Source organism: Catharus ustulatus, chromosome 6, assembly GCF_009819885.2.
Source record: "Catharus ustulatus isolate bCatUst1 chromosome 6, bCatUst1.pri.v2, whole genome shotgun sequence".
NCBI lineage: Eukaryota > Metazoa > Chordata > Aves > Passeriformes > Turdidae > Catharus > Catharus ustulatus.
Window position 1 is genome coordinate 23,421,712 of NC_046226.1, and position 24,575 is coordinate 23,446,286.

At 41.1% G+C, this 24,575-nt stretch overlaps 1 protein-coding gene across 6 annotated transcripts in view; it reads right to left on the bottom strand.

Annotated features, from left to right (window-relative positions):
- The window catches only part of TTLL5 (tubulin tyrosine ligase like 5), a 127,179-nt gene that overhangs the window by 47,769 nt on the left and 54,835 nt on the right, over positions 1-24,575 (bottom strand). For 4 of the 6 annotated variants that reach the window (XR_004418168.1, XM_033061921.1, XM_033061922.1 and 1 more), the window contains 5 exons: positions 23,818-23,951; positions 23,116-23,220; positions 21,404-21,802; positions 19,807-19,994; positions 7,563-7,717 (listed from right to left, as the gene is read on the bottom strand). Coding sequence is in view for 4 of the 6 variants with exons in the window: in XM_033061921.1 (XP_032917812.1) it covers positions 7,563-7,717; positions 19,807-19,994; positions 21,404-21,802; positions 23,116-23,220; positions 23,818-23,951 (981 nt within the window). In the remaining 2 variants the exon portion in view is untranslated. The remainder of the gene's footprint in view (positions 1-7,562; positions 7,718-19,806; positions 19,995-21,403; positions 21,803-23,115; positions 23,221-23,817; positions 23,952-24,575) is intronic. The other 2 variants (XR_004418170.1, XM_042779363.1) reach the window with 1 other exon arrangement.

Consider the following 24,575-nt stretch of genomic DNA (forward strand, 5'->3'; position numbering starts at 1 on the left):
ATAAAAAACTCAATGTTTAGCATGCTCAATAGCCAACAAGATATTGCTATATGTAAGTTGAGATAGAAATTAAAGATACACTAGTGTTATTTATATGAAACTAATGTTTTACCCCTTCTTAATGTGCTGTTTTAATTTCTTGTCATCTCCATAAAGATAACCAGACAATTATTAGAGGGCCAGGAAGATTTCTATTTAGAATTTGAAAAGAATGGAACATTTAGTTTAGGAGAGACAAACAAGAAGGGAGATGATGACAGAGAATAAATAGTGCAGAAAAAGAAATCAAGCATTTCTGTTTGCCTTCATGTCATCTTGTTACAGGTACAGAGACTTCTGGCAAAATTTGGAAAAAAAGTAAAACAAACTTTTGGCATAATATGCACCACTTATGAAGCACACTACTACAACAACGGGACTACATTTTTTGCAGAAGATAAGATACATGATTAATGACAATATCCACACTAGACTATGCAGAACAAAATACTGCAAGAACTACATGCCAGCTGTTAGCAGATAGATTTTGCCCCATCTCCCTCCCAGAAAGGGAATTTCCTTGCTGCCCATCAGAACATTTTCTGTACTGATGACGGTGGAGGTAGTTGCTCTGAAGCAGGGCACAGGAGAATTGAAGAGATTAGCAGCTGAGTCCAGGACAGCAAATCCTGTTTACATTAGGGTAAGGTCAGTTTGTGGAGGCAGTTGAAAAGAGGAAACCCAAAATCATTACGCAGTATTGGTTTGGGAGAAGGTAGGAGACCCCTGTCACTCCCCTCCACCTATCAACATGGACTGCTAGGTCTCCACAGTATGCTGTAGGGAATAGTAGGAAAGACCCTTGCATCTCCTCTGGAAATCATACAGCCAAAAGGAAGCCTGGTGACCCTCAAATTCTGAGAGATATTTGCAGAAAATGTAATTGCCCAAGGCCAGCAGGCACTGTGTCCCTGTGCTCAGCCAGGGCCCATCCAGGAGAAGCACCAGGCTGCAGCTCCAGCAATGCTTCCAGAAGCAGCTGAGAGGCCACACTCACACAATTCCACTGGTGCCCTGCTCTGCCCTGCTGTGAGGCCCCAGTTTTCGCCTCCAGCTCACAGTCCCAGCACTGGCTCCCTATGGTCTCCCTGCATTCAGCACAAACCTCCTCTGCCTCTGGAAAGGGTCCTGTGATTAATCTCACTTATTACCTCGGAAAAGTAACAGTGCGGCGGCTGCCAGCCAAGGCCGACTCAACAGCGTCTGGGGAGCTGAGGCTGCAGGGCCAGGCCTCAGACTGTCTGGGCAAGTCACGAGCTTTCTGCCTTTCCTCTCCTGGAGGCTCCAGCCAGACAGAGCCAAGGCCTAGCTGTGGGAAGCAGGGATCCTTGAGGACTGTGCCAATCCATGGTGCTGAGGCCCAGAGTGATTTCCAAGCAGGATAGAGAGCAATTGGCCCTGACCAACACAAGTTTCCTTAGCGTGACCAATATATATATAGAAAAAAAAATACAAGACTAGCCATTTCTGAAGTTTAGGTCAGCCAATTCACTTCCACACTTAACAAGTTGCCACCAGTGACCCTGGGAGACATGTGCAGGGGAAAAAAACAAAACAAAACAAAAAACCAACAAAAGATAAGAGGCTGTTGAGGCAGGAGTTACAGGCACAAATATGGATGGATGCATAGGGAGAAGAACATGCACAAACTGGAAACAGGGCGACTTGCAAAAATGTACAGTTACCCAGGTAGTAGTTCTATCTTTTACCTGCCCTCCTCAAACCTCCTCTGAGCAGGAAGTAATGAACCCCAAATTCAGGGCTTTCAGAAATGTTGCCTTTTGAGGACCACAGGTAGAATCAACATGACAGAGCGCTGAGGCAAAGCAGACAGAGGTGACAGAAAAATCACTGAACCTACCCTCAAATAAAGAAATGGAATTAATTCGGGCATTAAGGTAAAGAGAAAAAAGAAGAGAACATGCACTGGGGGGAACAAGGAACAGACATAGTTACGCTAGCAGAGGGCTGGACTCAGCTCTGTTGGACTGCTGCTGCTCTGGCACTTCTGTAGTGCTTAGCCAGGAAGGTGTTAAGGTCACTGTAGTTTGCTCAAACTGAACTGAGGGCCTACTATGCAAACCTCAGTGCTTGCTCCTTTCTCCCTTCATTTCCTCCACAGGCATCAGCATAGCAGAGCCTCCAAGTTACCTTACACCTAGATGCTGTGTAAACAAATAGCTCTGCAAATGCAAATAGCAAATGCAGCACTGGAGAGCAGTCAGGTAGCCTCCACTTTGCAAGAAACTGCAGGGAACTTGATAAAACTATTTGGAAGAAAAGAAAGTTACTCAGAACTACAAGGCAACCCATATGTAACACAGAGATTTATTCTTATAAAAAACTTGGTGTTAGCTGCCAACATCCTAGGGAATTCTCTTGCATTCACTCCTAGCTGCAAGCCCACTCTCTTCCCACAGCCCCAACTACAACATCCATGCTGCTTCTGCCATGCTAAGCCCATCTTAGTCTAGCTCAAGAGTCTTGCAAAAAAGCAAGATTGTCCCATCAAGTGCTCATGCTTCTATTCTTTTAAGAATCACCCTGAACATCTTCTCTCTATTTCAGTCTCCCTCTTCTCATTGCTCTTTAGAGCCTGTATAGTCAGGGTCCAAGCATGATTTCTAATTTCACATTCCACAGCTCCAAAACTTAAAATAAAAACTGAGAAAACAACAAAGCCACTTTCCTCTTCCCTTCACGTCATACACAGCCAACTGCCCCTTTGACACAAAGGCTTGAGACCAGTGAACCATAATTAACTGGTGATTGCTTTCTGGCAAAACTCAAAAGATTCAGTGAAACTACAGAAGTCTAATACACCAGGTCAGAGAAAACTCTCAAAAGGGACCTGGGATACTTCCTCACAAGTTCAAAGTATATATACTTGGTGTGATCAGAGTATCCGAAACCTAGAACACATGGTACAGGTACCAGTAGCAGTAAAAGAAACCGGCATGAAACCACAGTAGGTACTAGGTGGGGAATTGGGATATAAACTATCCACTACCCAGCCAAGGCTAAGGAAGGTCAGCAATTAAAAGGAAGGTCCTGATTTGGGAGACTGACTGTCAGGGGACGCAGCACAGCAATTTTAGCTTGTGAGCTGGGGTGTGCAAGTGAGCAGAGAGTACAATCATTTTGCTGTAGAATTTTTGGGATATAAATTAATACATATTTTCTATTAGAGCAGGTATGGGAAACATTTCAAGTAGTACTAATTTCCTGCACCTACATTGCTGATTTGTACGTGAGTAGTAAATAAATATATGCAATGCAACCCAGAAGCATCTGAGATGATAAATGTCTAGACAGCATCTTCTGGTTTTCCACCCTATTTAATACTTCTAGGTAAGGAAAAATAAAAATTAAAATACCAAAAGCAGATATTGTTTGGGAACCTGGACATACAGCAGGTATGTGCACACCACCTGTGAGGCCCTGAGAGCGGTTGCTATTACTATCACCAAGAGTGATACCAGAGTAAATTAAACTTAAAACCCCCTTAGATCAGAAAATTGAAAAAGCTTGTGTTTATATAAACATGTTTACACCTGATTAGACAAGTTCACCAATAAAACATCATTTTTTGATGAACCACAGCACAGAAATTATGAGCTAAGAGGTATACTTCAGACACGTCAAGCCAGGAAAAGAGGAGAATCCTTTTTCTCTGACTGCAGTAGCCCTTCACAGGCTCTCTAATATAAATTTGACCGCCATTCTAACCTCTGGTTGATGATAAGGAAGTCTGCCTACTTGCCCTAACCAAATTAGGTTAAGAAATCCTGTCAGAAAATCCAAGGAAAAATATGCTGAGCAGTTTAGAAGTGCAAGATCAGTATTCAGGTTTGAGACAGATGTAATGAGAAAACACTTACCAGTTCACTGCTAAATTCCTGCCAATTTACTGCCCCCTATGAATTCTACAAGATGAACATGAGCAAGGATGGCTGCTGCTGAATCCAAGGTGCCTACTGAAAACACTGAAATCTGTACCAGCTAGAAGGAATCTTTCTTGCTAGTTTTGGTCCAGGTCTTAGAGATTCAGTGACCTGCAAAGCCCAAGGAGATGAAATTCACGGTCTTTTTCAAAAAATTGTGGCATAGTAGCTGCAAATTCCAGTGCCAGAAATGTCTACTAACCTCTATCTACTGTCCTCACAACTAGGAATTACGCAGCTATTTGCTAACAGGTACTTCAGACCTAGTTTATGTTCTCAAGGAACAAGTTTCATTCTGTTAAACACCTGATTTTTTACTTCATTATGAAACCAAGAATACTTCCAGGAGAATGTTTTTTCAAGAGTAGTTCTTGGTTTCAATTGACTAGCAATTTCACTGGATAATGAGGAATCACTTTCATGGTTCCTTGGATAACTAAAATTGTGATAAAAATTATATATGGTAATCTTTAATAACTCTACCACAAAACATATAATCGCATTTAATGCCGTTACAGCAGAATGTGAAGGAATGACAATCCTACCCAATGGACTGAATGAGGAGTTGAGACAGAACTGAGATAGGGCACTGAGACAGGACCAGGATTAAAGGAGGAGAGAACAGATCTGGCATAACTTCATTGATATACAGAGGTCAATAAAGGCAGGTCTGCAGCAAATGCGTTAGAGGTTGACAGTCATGTCACAGTAGTCAGCAGTAAGGTCACATACAACTTGGACCACTTCACCTCTTGTGCAGCCCTGCAGGTTTCTTTGTCTGAGGTGCAGCAACAGGTTAGGCCATCATTTGAGTGGAAACAGTGCCAATGCTTATAGAAACTAGCAAAAAAAAAATCTCAAAATGCACAGCAGTGCAGGTTTATATAACATCTTAGCTAGAACGGTCCTCTGTCTCAGTACTACAAACCCAAGATCTCCTTTGCCTTTAGGCAAGCAGACTACTAATTTGGTACCTTATCCCATGCAAAGAAAAGGAATCAACAGAATGAGCGATAACTTCTTTTGAGATACATTTAGATAAGTCAGTAGTGAGAGTGGAAATTAAAGGGGCAAGGTGATTTGTCTAAAAGAATAGCCTGAATCCTACAGCTTTGCAAGCATCAAACCAAAATTTTCTAGCAAACTTCAGCAGCATTAAAATGGTTTAAATTTACCACAGAGCCATACAAAAACTGTGAAGACTGCACTTCAGAGACAGATATCTGAACTGGAGCTAAGTGCAAGCCAGATAAGAGAATCATTCACAGAATACTTCCATCCTTGCTGAATTCTGCAACTGATAGACAATCTCAGTGCGATAAAAAAAGGAAGCTTTTCTTCAGTCATCCAGCACTGAGCACAGGCTGACACCCATCAGATGACCCTCGATGAATTGCTTGCTCTAATGTAACAAATCAAATAGCAAAAAAGGCATTTACAATACAAGATAGCCATCTCCATATATCATGATCTTGATATTCCTTTTGGAATTCTCTCATTAAACACAAGTTCACAGACCAAGTAATCCAGCACTGCCTCAAGAATTATTTTTTTCTTTTCCAGATTTACACAAAACTCTAAACTCCCAGTATTTTGGCCATTCAATAAAAGCAGCCATGAAGATAAAATAATTCAATAGGGAGTCTTAAGGCATCTTCCTGTCTCTTGTATTGAGGATAAAAACAGACCAACTGAAGTAATGAAAGACTAAATGACTTGTAAAAGGTTTGAAGACGGAATTTTCTATCAGATGTTACTGGAAAAATTCTGAAGTATTTTCAGATTGCTGTACAAAATAAAACAGAAGCTTTTACTAAAGGCATTAAACTATGCACACAATGCTAGATGAGGCACCACCCTGGAAGTCATTCAGAGCAGAGTTCTGGGCATTAGTGGTGAGGTTTGCAGCTCTGTCTGTGAGTCCATGCAAAGGTGCAAACAGAGTTGAAAAGGGAATGGAAGCTCTAGGACAGTCTGCATGCTGCTGTTCTTCCAAGTCATGTAGGAGGGGAAGGCAGTTTACACCTGTTGGATAGGTTCTTTATTTGGACTAAGTAATGGCTTGCCTGGATGGGGTCCAAGAGCCGAATCACCACCACTTCTCTCAATAACTTTAAACCCCTGAGGCAAACATTGTGCTGGAACAGAAACAGGCCAGGAATTCATTTCTCACATTCCTCTTCTTTAGGCAGGATGAAAAGTAGTGACTGATGAAATAAGAGCAAGTTTACTTGAGCTTTCCAAAACCTATTACAATCTTTCTATTGAAGGACCCATTTGGGAAGGGATCACCATTAAGGTCACAAGCCTCCTGCACTGTGTTTCTCCCTCTCTCACTTTCATCCATTTTCCAGTAACATTCAGGCACCAGTGATAAAAATCAATATTTCCATGTACACGGTGCTTTCCAGACCTAGACTCATGTCTTGGAGAAGCTCTACTTTATTATTCTGTTTTAAAAGACAAAAATGAACACCTAGGCAAAGGAATCAATATTCTTTACTGGAGTGGCAAAGGAAGAAACTCAAATCTCCAGCAGACTTGGGCTTGTATTCCAGCCTGGTTACTGCAGCAAGTTTCCCTTGTTCTTAGCCTCCAAGATTCAGACTCCTGCAAGTAAATCTTGCTGCTCTTTGAACCACAGAAAGAATGGTTTCACTGCAGAATCAGTCCTCTACCCTGATTCCAAGAGTGTATAAGCCGTAAATATAAATTCCAATGCCCAAAATTAATATATAATAATAAAGAAGATATCTGGAAAAGAAACACTGATAAACACTGCTATATCTTTGAACAATCTAAACTTGATATTCTAGAAAAAAATGCATGAAGATGAGGACTTAGTGGAGATTTCTGCAGCATCAGGTCTAAGCTTGCATTCTGCATATATGTCTCAATGCCAGCAAACCTAAACTTACAGATGCAGAGAAATCATAAAGGAAAACCAGACATTTCCCTGTCATCCACCATTGTACATCTATGCCCTTATTTCACCAGGAACCAGACAGCTCTGGGAACACGGTTATTTTCATAGGGCTAGTTTCTAAACCTGAGAGGAACCATTACTAAACCTTTAGAATCATAAAATTGTTTATGCTGGAAAAGATCCTCAAATCCAGTTGTTAACCTTAACATTACCAAGTCCACCATTAAAACATGTCCCTAAGTACCACATCTACACGTTTTAAAATCCCTCGGGTGACTCCACCACCTCCCTCGTGGCCTGTTCAAATACCTGTCAACCCTTTTGGTGAATAAATTTTTCCTAGATATCTAATCTAAACTTCCTTTGATGGAACTTCAACACACACCTTGCTACAACCTCCTTGGAAGGAGTTATACAGAGCAATATTGTGTTCCCTCCCCATCCCCACTCCAAGATTTCTTTTCTCCAGGATAAACAACCTCAGCTCCATTAGCTGCTTCACATAAGACTTGTGCTCCAGACCCTTCACCAGTTCTGTTGCACTTCTCTGGACATGCTCCTGCATCTGAGCAAGAAGCCAAACACAAATTCAAATGAGCTCTTGAGTGCATTGCATTCTCCTTCAAAAAGCTAGAGCAGCAATTTTAACTTACCTGACTGCTGAAGAGACAGATCTTTTGTCATCTCTATGAGTGTCTGACTGAACAGGCAACAGTGACCCTCTTTTGCTGATTGGTGACCAGTGGCTCTGCGGGGCAGCTGCATTCCCCTTGCTTATAGCTCCACTTGCCAAGTCCAGGCTTGTTAACTAAAGAGGAAAAAAAACCAAAAGCAACAAAACAAAAACAAACCCAAACAAACTATCAGAAACAATTAAAAGCCAAGAAAAGAGAAAGAGGTATCACTAAGTAAATGGGATAGACTATGTTCTAAGAGAAGTGAAGCTTCTAGAAAATGGAAATATTCATTCAAACGCAAAAACATTGTGCTAGTTGCATAAAGCAGTGAAAGATGACACCAACATCCACCACACCTTAAATGAATTCAGGGGCCAGCGTGAAAATTACAACCCTTCCATTCAGAGAACAGAGGCGGAAAATGTTAAAGATGGGGCAAAAATCCCAAAGTGATCCCATTGATCAAAAATGAGAAGTTTGTATTACACTGAGCAGAGACCAGAGTATCTCTCCAGTCATCGTGAGCTGTGTCAGTAAGCCAACCATATACACCTGTCCTGTCTCTACCCCTAGGTTTCTGCCCCACTTCTCCAAAAGCAGACACTTTTATCTCATCCCTTCTCAGCTCTATATCCTTTCCCATTCTTGCTCCTCATCTGTGTGTCATTATTCTCAGTCGTTCAGTCTCAGTTTCTGCATTTCAGGTGTCATCCTCTTTGTTTTCCTTGGTGCAGTTTCATTCTTACAGACTTCCAGCACTAGCTTCTCCACTACTTCTAGATCCTGACCCACACTATTTCAGGTCTGGAACTTTCCACAGCAGTAGTTACTTGACCTGTCTTTCCACACTTCCGTTCTTGGTTTCTCACACGTCCTATGTCCTAGTAGTTCTGGTTTTACTCCCCTCCTCAGTCCACTCCTTTTGTCAACCTCTTTGTTCATCCAGCCCTTGAATGTGGGCTGCTCACTGGACCACATTTACCACACTATCACTCCATCCATTTCTGCTCTTCCATCTGAATAGCTCTCAGTGTCCTCTCCTAAATTATGTCCAGATACAAATTTCACAACTTCCACATGCAGGCTGTTCTCCACACCCTGGCAGAACTGCTACTAATTCTGCAGTTAAGTCAGAAGGGTCCCCAACCCAACTCCCCATGGAGTAGGTTACTAAAAACACAGGAGAACAGAAGCTCCAGGCGAAGTACATTAGAGGTGCAAATACAGAGAACTTTGGTTTAGCATCTTCAGTGGGGAGGGAGCCTTCAGGAAGCTGAGACGGTCTAGCAGATCTTGCTGAGTATATTACACCTGAAGCTTTTTAAACAGTTACTCAGCAATCAAGCGTCAACAAAATTCTGAATTCCAAATTGCTATTTCAAAGCATGGGAGATGAAGAGATTTAAAAGTTCTGTAAATATTAAAATGCAGAAAATATTTTTTTAATCCAGCCTTGGTTTTGGCTGGCATACTTCACTTTGCTTCAGGTGTTATGAAAACTGAACAATAAGCACAGAAAACATTAATTCAAATGAATAAAATTTCAGAACCCTATAAGCAATTTAAGATCTTACAGTGGGACATTATCAGGCAAGCTTAGTAATAGGTAGTATCATCCACCTTAAATGGAAAACAGTATTAAGTGTCATTTTGGTGCCTCTACCTTACCCTTAATGTCACTGTGTTCTGTAGAATTCAATTTAAAGCATCTTCATTGCAGTAACAGAAAGCTTCAAATTAGATTTAGTTCTGATTGTGCCAGGCACTATAGAAATACCTAACAATGACATTGCTGGTCACAAAGAATTTATTGTCTGAAAAGAAGGAAGAATGGTAAATGATGCAAACACAGAAGGCAAGATGGTAAATAAAATAAGTTATATACAATTCTTAGCTTGTCAGCAACAGTGATCACAATTTTGCTAATACATCCAATGTGTGAAATGAAGATGACTTCATCCAATTTTCTCTCCTCATCATCTCGATGCCAAGAACCATTTAGTCTGACGAATTACCACCTCAATCCTACTCTATTACTGTGACATCCTTTCCTCTTTAATTATCATTGTATCAATGTATCATTGTTTACTTGAAAGCTGTCTTTTTAAGCAGGTGAGAAAATAGCTTAGCATGGGTAATAGCAACATTTCACACATTCCAGATAGACAGGTATTTAAATTACAGCAGGATTAAAAACAGGGAAAGGAGTCAGAAAAAAAGAGAAAACACCATCAAGAATATAAGGTTTAGCTGCACCCAGCCCACCCAGACAGGTGTTACTGCTAGTTACTGTGCCATGTTTTGACACATTTCAGCAGCTATAATTAGCTGGCCAGGATGTTGTTTGGGAGGATTACTGAGGCACCCCCATCACATCTGTGCTCAGCAGTGGCTTCATTTTCCAGTCTTCCTGCACACCTGATGGAACTGCATTCTTCCCTTTACAGAGGCAAATCAGCAGCAAATCACTTGGTACTTTGGTGTAAAAGGTAACATAGAGCACCTGGACCAAACTATCCATACAGAAGAGCTGGTAATTTCAGAAATAGTACTAATGGAGTAAAACCAAACAAATAAAAAAAAACCCTCTCCAACACCAAGAAAGGCTAGTCAGGCTCAACAGAGAAGGTGGTTATTGGTGTGGATCTCTAAGAATTAAGTTAATTTCCAAACCGAATTGCAACAAGATGGGTTCAAACTCTCCTGCATGCTAAGATTCCTGTTTTTCATTAGCAGTGATGGAATATTTTTCCTGACACTGATAGTATGACAGGAGACCTGTGTGGGCTGTACTGTACACTTCAAACATCCTAATTTTCAAACATCTCCTGTCACATCTACACAGTCTTTGTGGACCTTGTAAAAGGCAAGACAATACACAGCTAATATCTCTCATGATAGAAAGATTGATAAAGTTTTGCTACAATTTTTAAACTGATTGTGACAGCAAAGACGGCAGAAGGTGAAAGCAACATGTTCACTGAAGACCACCATGATATAGTACATCCCCAAAGACTCTCACAGAAGGAAAAGTACCCACCCACTTGATGTACTCCTATTTATGACATGATGAAAAAATGGGGGGAGGGGAGAAGAACACATGGGTTGTCATAGCCCTATCAATAGAGACCTGTCTTAGAAACAACACATATATGTACTGTTACATTTAGTTCAATATAATGCTAATAAGCCAAAAGACAAATTATTGCACAATGCTGAAATACTTTTCTACATTTATTTTTACTTTTAAATGCTACAAGCTAAGTTTATGACTCCAATACACTTGCCTTGCCAGCAGAGACACATAAGCTTAAAAAAACTGATTTCTGTGGTCATGCCTTAGACAAATTTCTTTTTGAAAAAACTTTAAGACTGAAAGCAAGGGCACAACACAGAATGATATCCCAAAGTGCAGAATATAGGAGTTGAGGGGTTTGGTTTTGTTAATCTGCTTTAAAAATTCCATATGAAATATGAACTCTCCAAGTACAGATAGGAATAAATTTCAGGATAGAACTATGATAGTGGGAAACTCTTGCAGGACTGATGTAGATCAGAAGAGTGAAAGATGTTAAGCTCTTTTGCTGACTTTTGCTTCTAATTTCTTAGAAGTACTATACAATGGATGTTTGTCGGCTGCTATTAATTGGAAGCAAGTTCTATCCTGAAATAATCAGTGTTGCAGATCAGCCTCCATGGGTTCAGGAAAAGCCTCATGAAAGCCTGAATGCGTCTCTTCCTAGTTCGCAGGAGTCAACCAGGGTGAACAGGGACACATCACCTCTAGAAATTGTTACTCTGCCCCTCTTGGCAGGCAGTGAAGAAGAGACTGAAATTTTTATTACCAACATCCTGAACACCAGATCCAAAGTTTCAATGGTCAACATGTTACAACAAGCAATACACTGCAAATTGCCTACTCAATCCACTCCACTTGGCAGTTTTAGCACTTTTCTGGCAGAAGTCATTCATATCTTGCTGCCCAAAAAGTAGTGAAGATTGGAGATCTACACAGTTTAAACATCATTTCTCTTACTTGGAGCCACACTACATCCTCCACAGTTCACACATCTCACATCTCCATCTGGATCTTTCTGACTGGTGAGGAGGAAAAGGGGTCCAGAGCTCAAGCTATATTTCACATGTCAAGCCTAAAAGAGATGCCAAAAGAACACAGTAACCATAGGACTACTTGGTCTCTTCCAAAAAACCTTCCAAATGATAAAATTTTCACAGTCAGAAACAGGAGGAGACAAGGTTTTCAGCACAATGCACCCTATCAACAATTTACAAAGGCATACGTGAATAAGCCGTTTACTGAGAAACCTTTTTGTTTAAAGAAGGATTGGACAAGGATCATGATAAGATACACGTAAGATCACTACTCCTCTGCCTTAGGATCAGACCAGAATTCTTAAAATTCAATGAGTAAGACAGGACAAGATGATACTGTATCACCAGCTCCAAGAGGGAACCATTCCAGTGGAAAACTGAAAATGTGCAAAATGTTTCATCATCTGTAGTGTGTTCTCCTTTGCCTTTCAATCTATTTTTGCCCATATGTAAGCGTATGTATCCATAAGTTTATGGAGTTTGACTCCTTCAAGACCCTTCAGTCAATTCTCCATTTCATTACTTAGTGTTCATCCAGCAACACCAACATTATCCAATAGCTTACAAATGAAACGTGCTTTTTCTTTCATTACCTGGCTTTCATAGTCATAAGTATTTTTGCTTGTCAAGCCTTCCTCAAACACAGATAGCCCTAAGGCTTTCAAGATCTGTGAAATCTTTAACAGAAGGGAAGAGCTAAGAACTTGCCATGTGGAGGAACAAAACAAAAACAAAAAAAAAAGAAACAAATTTTGCTATATTCTTTCAGTTATTTTTCTTCCTTCAGTGATGACTGACTAGACGCTACAATATAAATATTCACTGCTAACCTGTCCTCTCCCTAGCATGTGTTGCATTTTCCTAACTTTACCACAGAGCTCCCAGGTCCATCTGGGATCCAGCACAGGCTACCATGACTTGGTCTAACACAGCTTCCTGTCTGACAGGTCTGCAAGTACTACTGGAAATAGTCCAGCTGCCTTGCATTGAGATACTGGAATCCAACAGGCTATCACAGTATGGAGAGATAAAAAAGGAAAAAAAAGCTTTAAAAAAAGATCATAACCTGCCTCTTAAGAAGGAAAGGAAACCCCAAATCACAAATAATACACACACATACAAAATCACTGTCTGAACAGGGTAACAAAATGTACCACTGCAAATTCCATGAGTAAGTCATGTAATACAAACAGATTTTTTCTAGAACCACCTTTCTGTTACCCAGGCCATCTTGCTGACCTCATCCCATACTTAAACAGCCTCATTTTATGGACAGATTTGAATTTGCAGTAACAACCAGCCAGGAGGGAAGAACCAGGGCTAACAGGCAGGGAAGTGTGAAAACTGTGTGTGTACCAAGGCTGATCTGGCCAAAGGCCTGTGACATTCCTTCTTTGCTCTCTGAGCTTACCAGCTTACAGGATATACATATGCATACAGAGTACAAGTGTTCCAGTCTGCAGAAGACGTTCCAGACAAAGACCTGCCAAAGACATTCCTGGGAAACCTGACAAACTTGCAAATTCCTTTGTAGTATCTCCAGCATATGCATCCATTTAACAATGAAAAAAGAAAACCCCAGTTAGTGCTGCTGCTGTGGATGGTTGAACTCCACCCCCCTCCATTTTCCTGAAAAAGTCAGGCTTTCAATTAGACACTCTCTGCCTCAAAACGTCCAGTGGGAGTGATTTTTACAAGGCACAATCCTGCCAAAAGTTTGATGATTAGGGTGTAATCTTTCCCATAACATGAGACCTAGCCACTCAGCCTGGCCTGTTTAGTGACTATCTGCAGATGTTGCTGCATCATAACAAAACCCTCTGCTTCTATTCCCTGCAGAGCCTCAGAGCAGGAGTTCAACATGAGCACTGCAGAATCTACAGTGATATTTTCACTTCTTATAACCTCAGCCGAGACCAACTGGTTACATTACTGCTGCTGCTACAAATCAGTAGTAATTCCAGCTCCTGTGTGAACAGCTTGAGTGAGAAGATGGGGTCCTGCAGCACTGCAGAGGTGTGTGAAAGAGGAAAGAAAAATGCTCTTCAGAGGTGATCACCTACTTCTTGCTCTGCTTACTAACTACAGTAAGATGCCTTTTTTCTTTACACTTCTCTTTCTCTCCATTTGTGGAAGTGTAAAAACTAGAAATGGTCACAAAAAGAAACTAAAACTAAGACTCTGATAAAGTGAGTTGAGTCAAACCAAGGGATCATCACTGAAAAAAAAAAACCCAGAACTCCTCAATGGGGAAAAAAGCCTCACCAGATTTCTGTAAGGATTTGCTTCACCCTAAATTTAATGCTCTTGTAGTGCTGTTCAGGTCTAGACAGGAAACAGCTGATCCCACTGGGACCTGTACACCACGTTTTGGCAGAGTGGCAGATTGCTCTACAGAGGACAAGGCAGGTGAGGGTACCACACTGGGTAACTAAGACAGTTAAATGAGGAGTGATGTTGCTTCCAATACTGTTGTAGCTGATGTCAAGATGAAGCTCACTATTTTGGGATTCCCACAGTACATACACGTTCCCTCTGGGACACTGTAAAATGCTCCATTCGATTCTTCCTCACTCCCTCTCCCTGGCCTAAGGTTTAGTAAACTCATCTACTTCTTGCTTATTTCCACTTTCTGTCTAAATGAAAGATGTAGAATAAGACAAGTGCCCCATCCTCCACTGGATACGTCAGTATGTTTGCAGGAATCCTGGCTGCTGGATCTTGGGCACTGACTGGCTTCTTAGCACAGAAGGAGGCAGTTCTGTATAGCCCTTGCCTGGGTGGTCTGATGTTATCCCTGTGATTAAACTCCCCGGCTGCAAGAATTGGAGCTATTCCTGATGACAGCCAGGACCCAAAAATCTCTTACTCTCCCACACATACACAGAGTCAGAGCTCCCACCAGGTTTCCCCTCCTTCTCTTCCTCCTCTTCTTGGTCAAGCTGGCCAATTCAACACATTTTTCAGTTCCTAGCATTAATAACTACAAAGTACTACAGCCTGCTAGATATCAACTGCAGCCCCCCCCCACCAGGCAGTGATAGGGACCTCACACAGATACAGCATTGCAGAATAATTTTTACCTTACAGCATGCCTCAGAAAGAAGTACTATGTTATTCACAAAGAAAAACACTCATATTCATCTAGGATCCAGCCACCTGCCTCTGGATGTACACGCAAGCTGTATATTTCACGTCCTCCCTGCATAAAGTCTTGCAATTCAAACACATGGAAATGTTTTATGCTCAACACACATGAAATAAAGTCATTAGGATTAAAGCCTGCTACAGAAGGAAAAGTAGTCTGGGTAAGTCTGCATCCATCTGTCCATCAGGAAAGGCCAATGGTTTACAGCAGGTACAGGTAAAAAACTCCTCTTAGTCCATCTGTCCAGAAGTCACCAAGTGGTCAGTAAGATCTCTACATCACAAATCAAGGCAAGAAAGGCTATTTATTTAGTTCCTCTCCAACTAAATGGGCCTGATGAACTGTTTCTTCAGGCCCCATTCCCCAACTCACCACTAACATACCTTCCTTGTTTACCCAACAGTATTGTCACCATCTCAGGCTCATGCAAGGCAATGGGCAAACTGAACAAGAAAATTTTGGGAAACTGAAAAATTGTATTGTTAATGCATGCACCATTAACCACTACAGCACACACACTGACAAAGACATCACCACTTTGTAAAAATAATTCAGTTGGCAACAACTTGCTTTTATATTCATTCTTTAAGTAATAAAATGCCTTAATTATGTCCTGATGAATGTCCTCCTTTCAAAGCTTTAATTTTACATTGCATCATATACGTTCTGTATTATGCATCTTCAGTCGTCCACTTGCTATACAGCAAATTGACTAGGTTTTTTTTTGTTTGCTTTTTGTCTTTTCTTGATTTGTAATAAAATTTTATCATCTTACACACACCTGCCCATCTTAACAGCACTTGCTGAAAGTTAGTCAAAAACTTTTTAAGAAGTTTGAATATGAACAAGTTACACTGAGTGCTATTTTTCTCAGTTCAAAAACTCTAATACATAGGACATAACAGATTATTCATTTTCTTATGGTCATTTGAGATCAGATACCTCCCTATCAACCTACTCAGACACTGCTTACCAGGTTAGTGTTGGACCCTCAAAACACACATTTACCATAGAGATCTGTTGCTTGCTCCCAGACATACTGGGTAGTTAATAGGAGGCACACCTTTCTATTTTTGGATGCTGTGGTGTACTATAGTTAGATTGCATATACTGCAAAAACAGGCAGTATATGAAATACATAGAATGGATTGAGGCACCTAACTCCCACTGTTGTCATAATCTCAAGACAAGCTCTATCATTAGAAGAAAAACAGAAATAGTAGAAAAACAAAGAAAGGTAAAATGTTTCTACACACTTAGTGTGACAGTCTGCGAGGACTGAAAACTGAGTACAACAGAACAAAACTGCACATCAGTAAAGCTTTACCTTCCTACATCTCCATCTCTCAGATACTAAGAGTTGTATATTCTCTGAGTATCAGTGTGAAGTTCTTATCTGATGTTTCAGAAGTGAATGAAGACGACTGACAAGACAGAAAACTGATATAAACAAAAATCTTGCTTTCTTAAGAGAACAGATCTTAAACACCTTTTTCAAAGATCATCAGATACTTAAAAGTTTCCCTTTGGACATTAACATTTTAGTAGAAAATAATAAAGTAGTATCAATAAAAAAATAACTCAGTAATAAACTAATTTAATACAGAGGCTAGGAAACAAGAGCGTAAAAGAGGAAACACAAAACAAGTGCTTTGGGCATGGGTAGAAAAGAGTGAAGAACAGTGGAGAGGGACAGAGGTGGACTCCCAACCAGTATGACACCACCATTCCAAGCACAGCTGCTGAGGCTATTCCTGGGAAACCCAGAAATCCACACTACTGTATGGATACCAGAAGCAATTCTTGCTAAAATGGGAATGAAAAATAAGTTTCCCATCTCCTTTGGAAGGAGATATGTACTCAGAGCACCCCAGCCTTCAAGACACAGCTTGGCACAACACAGGGAACCACTGCACAAAGACATTCAACTCTCACATAGAAGTTCTTGCCCTTGGGGGGAAAAAAAGCCACAAACCAAAAACACCCACAAAAATACAGTCCACAGTAACACCAATATTTTGAAAAGTCACTCTTTCATATACCCCCTGCAAATCAATGGTCCTAATCTTATCATGAAACATAATTAAATCCATATATCAAGTCCTTTTCATACCAGCCAGGTACTTTCCAACAAGGTAGACTAACTCCAAGTTTCTGGAATGGCTTTAAACAATTGTACTATTTTTATTATTATGTAAGTAATGTTCTAATCTTCAAGCCAATTTATTTTAGAATGCTTTTCAAAAAATACTATCATATTTCAAGTGGTTTAAACAGAGAAGTAAAAGAAGGAAAAATAACAATTCAGAGTTTCCTGTCTAGAAATGCATAAGAACGTAGTTTAATTAACTGACCCTGATACAAGCCCTTTCTCTATTCTCCTGTCCGTTTTCAATCCCTTAATTCTTCTGTCCTCAAGCCATCAAAATCCTTGAGTTTCATAACCCTCAAACACTCCCATCTCAAGTCTTTCCCCCTTTCATCTTATACCAATAGTCTTTGACTTCACAGCTCTCTCCAGGTGTTTACTAAATCCTCTCCCACATATTTTCTCGTATGTCTCATCTGCCACTGCCTTCCCTCTCCTGGCTCAGGCCAAATCCTGGTCTGCCCAAATCTAAAACCATGTAGCACTCCCAGGTAGCTTCAACAGTACCTATTCTTTTGCAAATCACTTTCCAAACTGCCAGCCTACTCTTCAATTCCTGCACTTCTATTTATTCAATGCCCCTGCCCCAAATCCCCATCCATGCCTAGCAGTTCAAAGTCAGATATCCTAGTTTCAGGTCCCTCAACAATAAGCCCATGCCTTGCTTGTATATGTTTTATTGTACATTGATACCTCTTACTGCCCTTGTTGTCATGGCACAACACAAAACCCCAGGGTCCTTCTTGCAAGACTGGCTTTAAAATCCAAGTTGGATCAAAAAAATAGAGTGATTCTTTAATAACTGACAGAAGAGTATAATATGTCCATGTGTAAAAAACAAAAAAGCATAAGCAGTAACTGCATGCTTTAGTTATGATACATTGGGCTTTGCAACTACATTTTAACGTTCCAAAACATCACTGTTTCAAGTGTGCTTAAAATAATGGTCTCATCTTAGAAACTGCTATGTGCCATAAATTCAGTACTGAAGAAATAGATTGCCTTAAAAACTGTTCTCAACTAAATCCAAATTTTCATAATAAGCAAACTTCAGATTCAGATGTCATCCCTCCAAAGGCATTCTTTAAAAGACATGGCCAGAAAAATCACAGTAGAGAGCAGATGTCTAGAACTAAATGGACACATGCTCAGGAAGGAAACTCATTGTCAGATAGAGCTCCATCTCTAAACTTCTCACTGACTCATGAATTCCTTTCTACCATGATGACAGAAGATGACAAAGATATAACCCAACACGTTTCTATATTTCACTACTGAACCAAAGCCTATGCAAACACTGCACAGTTGAATACAAAATACAGCAGAGTCAGAAAACCAGCAGTGTCTGCTAGGAGCTGAGGTGCCTTTTGTTTGCTTGTTGCAAAGCAAATTAGCACCGTATTTTTCCTACTACACAATTCCAACCTCTTCTGTTGGAAAGTATGTTGAAAGAACCCAGAAGCAAAAGCAATGTAGACACATTTACTACAGGCAATACATTTCCACGCCACCCATGCACTTCACAGCCACTTTCAAAGTTCTTTTCTGGAAAGACTGAAACGAAATACAAAATAGCAATGAAAAACTTAAAATGTTTTCCCAAGTATTTGTTTAGATACTAACTTTTACTCAAGGAGGCAGTTTCCATCATATATTTAGTTTTCAACAAATCAGCATTTCCTGAATGAAAATGTTTTATTGTCAATGTTTTTGAACAGCTTTATTGACAAGATTTCACTTAAAATCAGCTGAGAACCAGACTGACAAGCAAGACCAGGCCTCAGCATCATTAGTATACCAATGCTCACATTCTCTCCTGAATCCATCAACAAGCAGGGACATTATCTTTTTATATACCCTTTAAAAATTGTAGGCCTATCTGCAAAGAAAAATCTATTCATCTTCCTAAAGTTACAAATCTACCCCACATTTTGAAATAAATATATTGCCAATAGCATAACCAGATATTTAAAATCCAAACATATAAAAATAGAATTCAAAGAAGCAAAGAGAAGCAAACACCTATTAAGCATGTCTCAGAAAATGTAGCAAAACATAACCACTAAAGCGGTAATTCCAAAATACAAGAATCAGACTAAGGCATTCAAATCGTTTGTCTCCAGCAAGCAAACAGAAAAAAAATACTGTCCAAGGCAAAGTGCCTATTCTAGAAAATCTGCAGCTGACAGCTTAATTAACTGAGGAGTGCTCAACCTGAACACCTTCAATAAGTTCAACTATAGCATATTACAAAGCAAAAAAAAAAAATAGTGTATAGCCATTTAGGACATAATTCAACAAGAAATATGGAACTAAGTGGAATTGCACCAGAACTCAATTTATGTTTCATGTGTATCACCATGTCTGACAAAAGGATTATCATTCCCCATGCTAGTAAGTACTGCATTATGTCTTTACAGTATTATTGGAATATAGAATTTACATCAGAACCCATTCTTCAGTCTTTCATTGCTAGCACTGTGATGACTCACTGGAAGAATGAGGAAGCAAATCGCATAGAAGCACAAATCTGAGGAGACTTGGGTTTATTGTTCAGTAAGACAAAGCATGGATTCCATTTTTTGTATTTTCTAATCCTCTGCCTTTTTTCTTATAAAATGAGTTCAAGACAGTCTTGTCAACTCACAGAAAATCAAAATTTTGGTGACTGTAAACACTTTGAAACAACAGGACAGATGAATTTTCACGAGATTTACTGCTTGCAGTATATCTCAGCCCAGCCCAGTGCTCACATGGAAGCCTGTAACAAACTTCTCCCTTGCACAAGGACGATTTCAGTGCTTACATACCTGCTGTGTAAGGAGACTGACATGGCTTGGTGGGGAGTACTGGCAGGTTGCTTGCTTTTCTGCCAACTGCTGCACTTCTGCTGCTACCACACTGGGACCGTGACGTCTGCCCTGGGAAGAAGTTTGTTCTGCATCTTTGTGCATCCTGGCTGAGCCCCCACACTGCCCACTTGAACTGCGATGGAGACCTACCAAACAAACATTTCAATGTGCCTCATGAGCAACATGTCAGACTCTCAGCCTGCTGATCACAGACACACAAAAGCAGGTAGGATACCTAGAAGAATACAGAATACAGCTATTCTGCCCGGGTATTGCCCATATGAACAATTAGCAATTCCAAGCCAATATTCTCTTTATCACAATGTATCTAATGGCACCTACTTCCAGAGACATTGGTAGCTGTTACCCAAGTTAAACCTGCAAAGTTTTTCCTTAAAAACAAATTGATCTCTAAGTAAGCTACTCATTTGGGAAGTAAGATGCATTTTAATGCTAGAGGGGTTGTCAATACATATAGTAACCCTAGTAAACATGTGCTGACCCTGACACACAACCTAGAACAAATAAGTACCATCAAAATAAAAAGAAAAAAATTAGTATTAACAGGATCACAACTGTTAGCCTGTGTGTGGGTCCCAAAAGTTTCCACATAGATTACAGTTTCTCCTACCCTCTGGATTCTTTACAGTCTAAAGCTGCATTGCTTAACTGTGTTCTACCACAGCATGATGGATGAGGTGTCTCTAAATCTTGTTTTTTTGATATGGTAGTGCTGAAACACCCTAGAGAATGAGATATTGTAATAATTCATTCAGATCCTTCTTTTCTAGAGGTCTTGACATACCTTGAAGTATTCAACACTTATGTGGTTTCATTACAAGACTTCTATGCTTGATAGGTAACCAGAGAACTAAGAACAGCACAAACTGAGACAGGACTTCTGCTAATGAAAACAACATTAAACCCACTAAAGGCAGACAAGATCAGTAACATAAAGAAAATATACAATACTCAGTTTCACAGCTCTTTTTGAACGAGTTCAAAGGCTGAGCTCAAAGCACAAGGCTGAGAGGTGACCTTATCACTACAACTACACCAGAAAAGAAGTTTTGTGAGACAGGGGTCAGCCTCCTCTTCCAAAACAAAGAAGACAAGAAGAAATGGCCTCAAATTGCACCAGAGAAGGTTTGGACTGGATATTAGGAAAAATTCATCCACCAAAAGGGCTGTGAAGCACTGGAACAGGCTGCTAGGAAGTGGTTGAGTCACCCTCCATGAAGATTTTTAAAAGACATGCAAATGCAGCTCTTCGGAATCTGGTTAATGCTGGACTTGGTAGTGTTAATTATTGGACTTGGTAATCTGAAAGGTCTTTTCTCAACCCAAATGATTCTATGACTGCTTGCTCATTTGGTCAATAAAAGGACATTTGCTTAACAAGGGCTGCATCCTGCACTCCTGCTTTCTTTGAGAAATTTAGCACCATCCAACAAGACTCAATTCTGAAAACGCAAAATTTCTACCTACTCCACAACAGAAATTACAAAATCTCTGTACTGAACTAGCAGATTATTATGAATCCCAGAACACTTACCTACTTTTGCAGAGGACAGTCTTTGGCTGTAGATCTGAGCAGCTCTCTGAAAAGATGAGAATGGGCTAACAGTGTAGGTACCAGAACGACGATGTAACCCTGCAACACTACAAGTCTCAGTGGACACTGGGTTTGTGAGGACAGAAGAACTGTCAGGAGCTGTGCTCGGCAAGGAGGGTAGTGGAGGTGGGGACTGAATTAGTCTGGGACCAGTTGGAGGAGCTGGCAATGAAGGGTGACCAGCCACCTTCAAATTTTCAGAGGCTGCAGACTGAGGTGGCATCCCAGAACTCGTACTTCTCTGGAATGTGGTACCAGGAACAGAGAAAGAAGCACCAAGAGGGGTACACCGAGGTAATTTCACTTCAGCATTCAAGGAGAAGGTGAGTCCTTCTGGAACTATACAAAGATAATGAAGATACTGTATGAGGGGAAAAAAAATCTACTTTTTAGGTCCTCTGATAATATCAACACACCAAAATGCTTGTATTCAGAAACACTGAAGCCAAAATGACCTCATCTACCAGCAGAGAAAAGAATCTCCACATGATAAATATCCTGTTTCAAAGCTTGCCATATCTAGATCATCCCCCTCAGGGAGGGGTAGCTAACTCTTTCCCACTGCCTACTTTACAGTATCTTCTCTTGCATTCAAAAGTAAAAATTGGGCATTTGGATCTCTCAGTTTGAACCAAAAGGTCCAACCTTTGTTTTATACAGTACAGTAATTTCACGACCATAAGGCGCATCAGACTATAAGGCGCACACCCCCGGGAGCAGGCAAATTTCGCAACTTTGTAGATCATATAAGGCTCACCGGACTATAGGGTGCACTTTTTTTTTTGCCGTGAAGATCCATGCCGCATGCAACAAAGTAATGAATTAGTAACGGAATCCCTCGATCCGTGGAGTTTACTGGCATGTGTTCAATTTGCTAACATTTTTCACAGATTGGTGTGGCCTTTAAATGTAGCCCCAAGCGCCCTCCCCGTGCACAGGGCCCAGCATTCCTGTCCACCCTCGGCTGGCGAGGCGGGGCTCAGGGTGGCCATGGCTCACACCTCGGGGTTGCTGCAGTTCAGGGCGGCTCGGGGCCGCCATGGGACCATCTGTGGCTCGGGGTGGCACGGCGCTGCCTGTTCCCCCTCTCCCTGTGCGGTTCCTGCTGGCCGGAGGCTGGACGGTGCCTGGTACCACCCAGCCCATGCGGCAAGGGCTGGCCAGTGACGCCCAGCCCGCGTAGAGGGGGCGAGCAGGGGGCTGGCCAGTGACGCCCAGCCCGCGTAGAGGGGGCGAGCAGGGGGCTGGCCAGTGACGCCCAGCCCGCGCAGAGGGGGCGAGCAGGGGGCTGGCCAGTGACGCCCAGCCCGCGCAGAGGGGGCGAGCAGGGGCTGGCCGGTGACGCCCAGCCTGTGCAGAGGGGGCGAGCAGGGGGCTGGTCGGTGACGCCCAGCCTGTGCAGAGTGACGCCTCCCCTCGCGACTCGGCGCTCCCGCGGCACCGCCCCCCTATTGCGGCTCGCACTTCCAGGGCGGCAAATGTCGCAACTTTGTACATCATATAAGGCGCACTGGACTATAAGGCGCACTTCCAGGTTCGGGGGAAAATTTTAGTCAGAAGGGTGCGCCTTATAGTCGTGAAAGTACTGTATTAAAAACAGTATATGCAGTCAGTTTTTTGTCTTTAATGATGACTTAAGTCAGTTCACTTACAGCTTAGTTTAGCTTCTTTGGGTTTTAGCGCTCCTTCTGCAGACAAATCTGCAACTGAACTTTTGAGATGATCACCTTTTACTTTTGTCACCATGTCAGGATGCTCTATAACAAAATCAAAGAGTTAGGAAGTAGAACATTGCAAATCACTAGAACAAAGCTGCAGAATTTACTCTTGTCACAATTGACTTTATTGCTAATACTTCCTGTAGACCACACAACTTCATCGATGACAATTATGCTGTCATGTAAAGTAGCATGGACTACTAGATACATATGGCTGGCACACCCTTCCACGCAATGCCTAATGAGGCTCAAATATACAGTCTCTGCCCTCCAGAGGGGGCAACAAAATTTAGGACCTTGATTTCTTTCATCCCTTACTTTGATTTCAAGATTCTCTGTTCACTTTAATTCTTACTGCCTTCAGTTTGCACATGCTCATTTCAGTCACGAACTACCATATCTAGCTCCTTCTAAGTGCCACTCTAAGTTCAACCCATTTCACCTCAGACAAAGAAAGCAGGAGTGAAGTTACTCTAGTCTTCACATAAGACTGAGTTAAAAAGAGAAAAAAGGAAAGAGATATGCAACCTCAAAAACTTTGAGCAGCATTGTGGAGAGGTTGTTCTCTTTTCAGAGACTTAAGTTAAACTAGATTTGTGTGGGTAACACCATTTCAGAACTGTCTGCAAAACTTACCACCTTGGGGCTGTTTCTCTGACTGGTGACTCCTGTTTCTGTGGTCTGTGTTTGTGGATTTTGTTCCTAGGAAGACACTTGCTGATTTGTTCTTGTGTGTGTAAAATGTCAGTACCTCCTCCAGGTCACTTTCACTGCAATAAGGAGAGAAGAATGGATGTGGAGTGAGGACACTAAGCTTTTCTGCATTCGTGTAACTATCAGACAATAAGGAAACTGAAGAGTGGAGGAAAAAAAAAGTGACACTAGAAAAGCTAATGCTTTTCTCAGTTCTACTGGGTAAGAGCAGAAGGAAGGCAACATTGCCTGGTTAAACCTGAGATTCCCAATCAAATATCATCTTCTTATGTAGTAGAAAATACAAAGCATTCAGGAGCCTTCCCAGGATAAATAAAGAGCAGGTGAATACTCCAAACACATCTGGGGAGATTAGCTCAACATGAGAGATAACATTCACAGCTAAATTTGTGAATCTTCTGCAGGTGCTCTTTAGAATGAGCGGCTAATTTCACATGAGAGAACTCAGCTCAGCCTCTGTTTCATAGTCACATTAGTAGTTTCTATTCAGCAGCAGAGGGGAGAAGAGTAAAGAAGGCAAAAGCTTGTTAATTAGCCAAAACTGCAGGACAAATAGAACAGTCAATATTTTTGTTAAACTCACAAAACTTGTATATGTTTCTCATTTTCTTTACAAGAACAAAGTGGGATAGCCCAAATATTCTATCCATTAGTCCCAAATCAGTATCAGTTACTTGGCC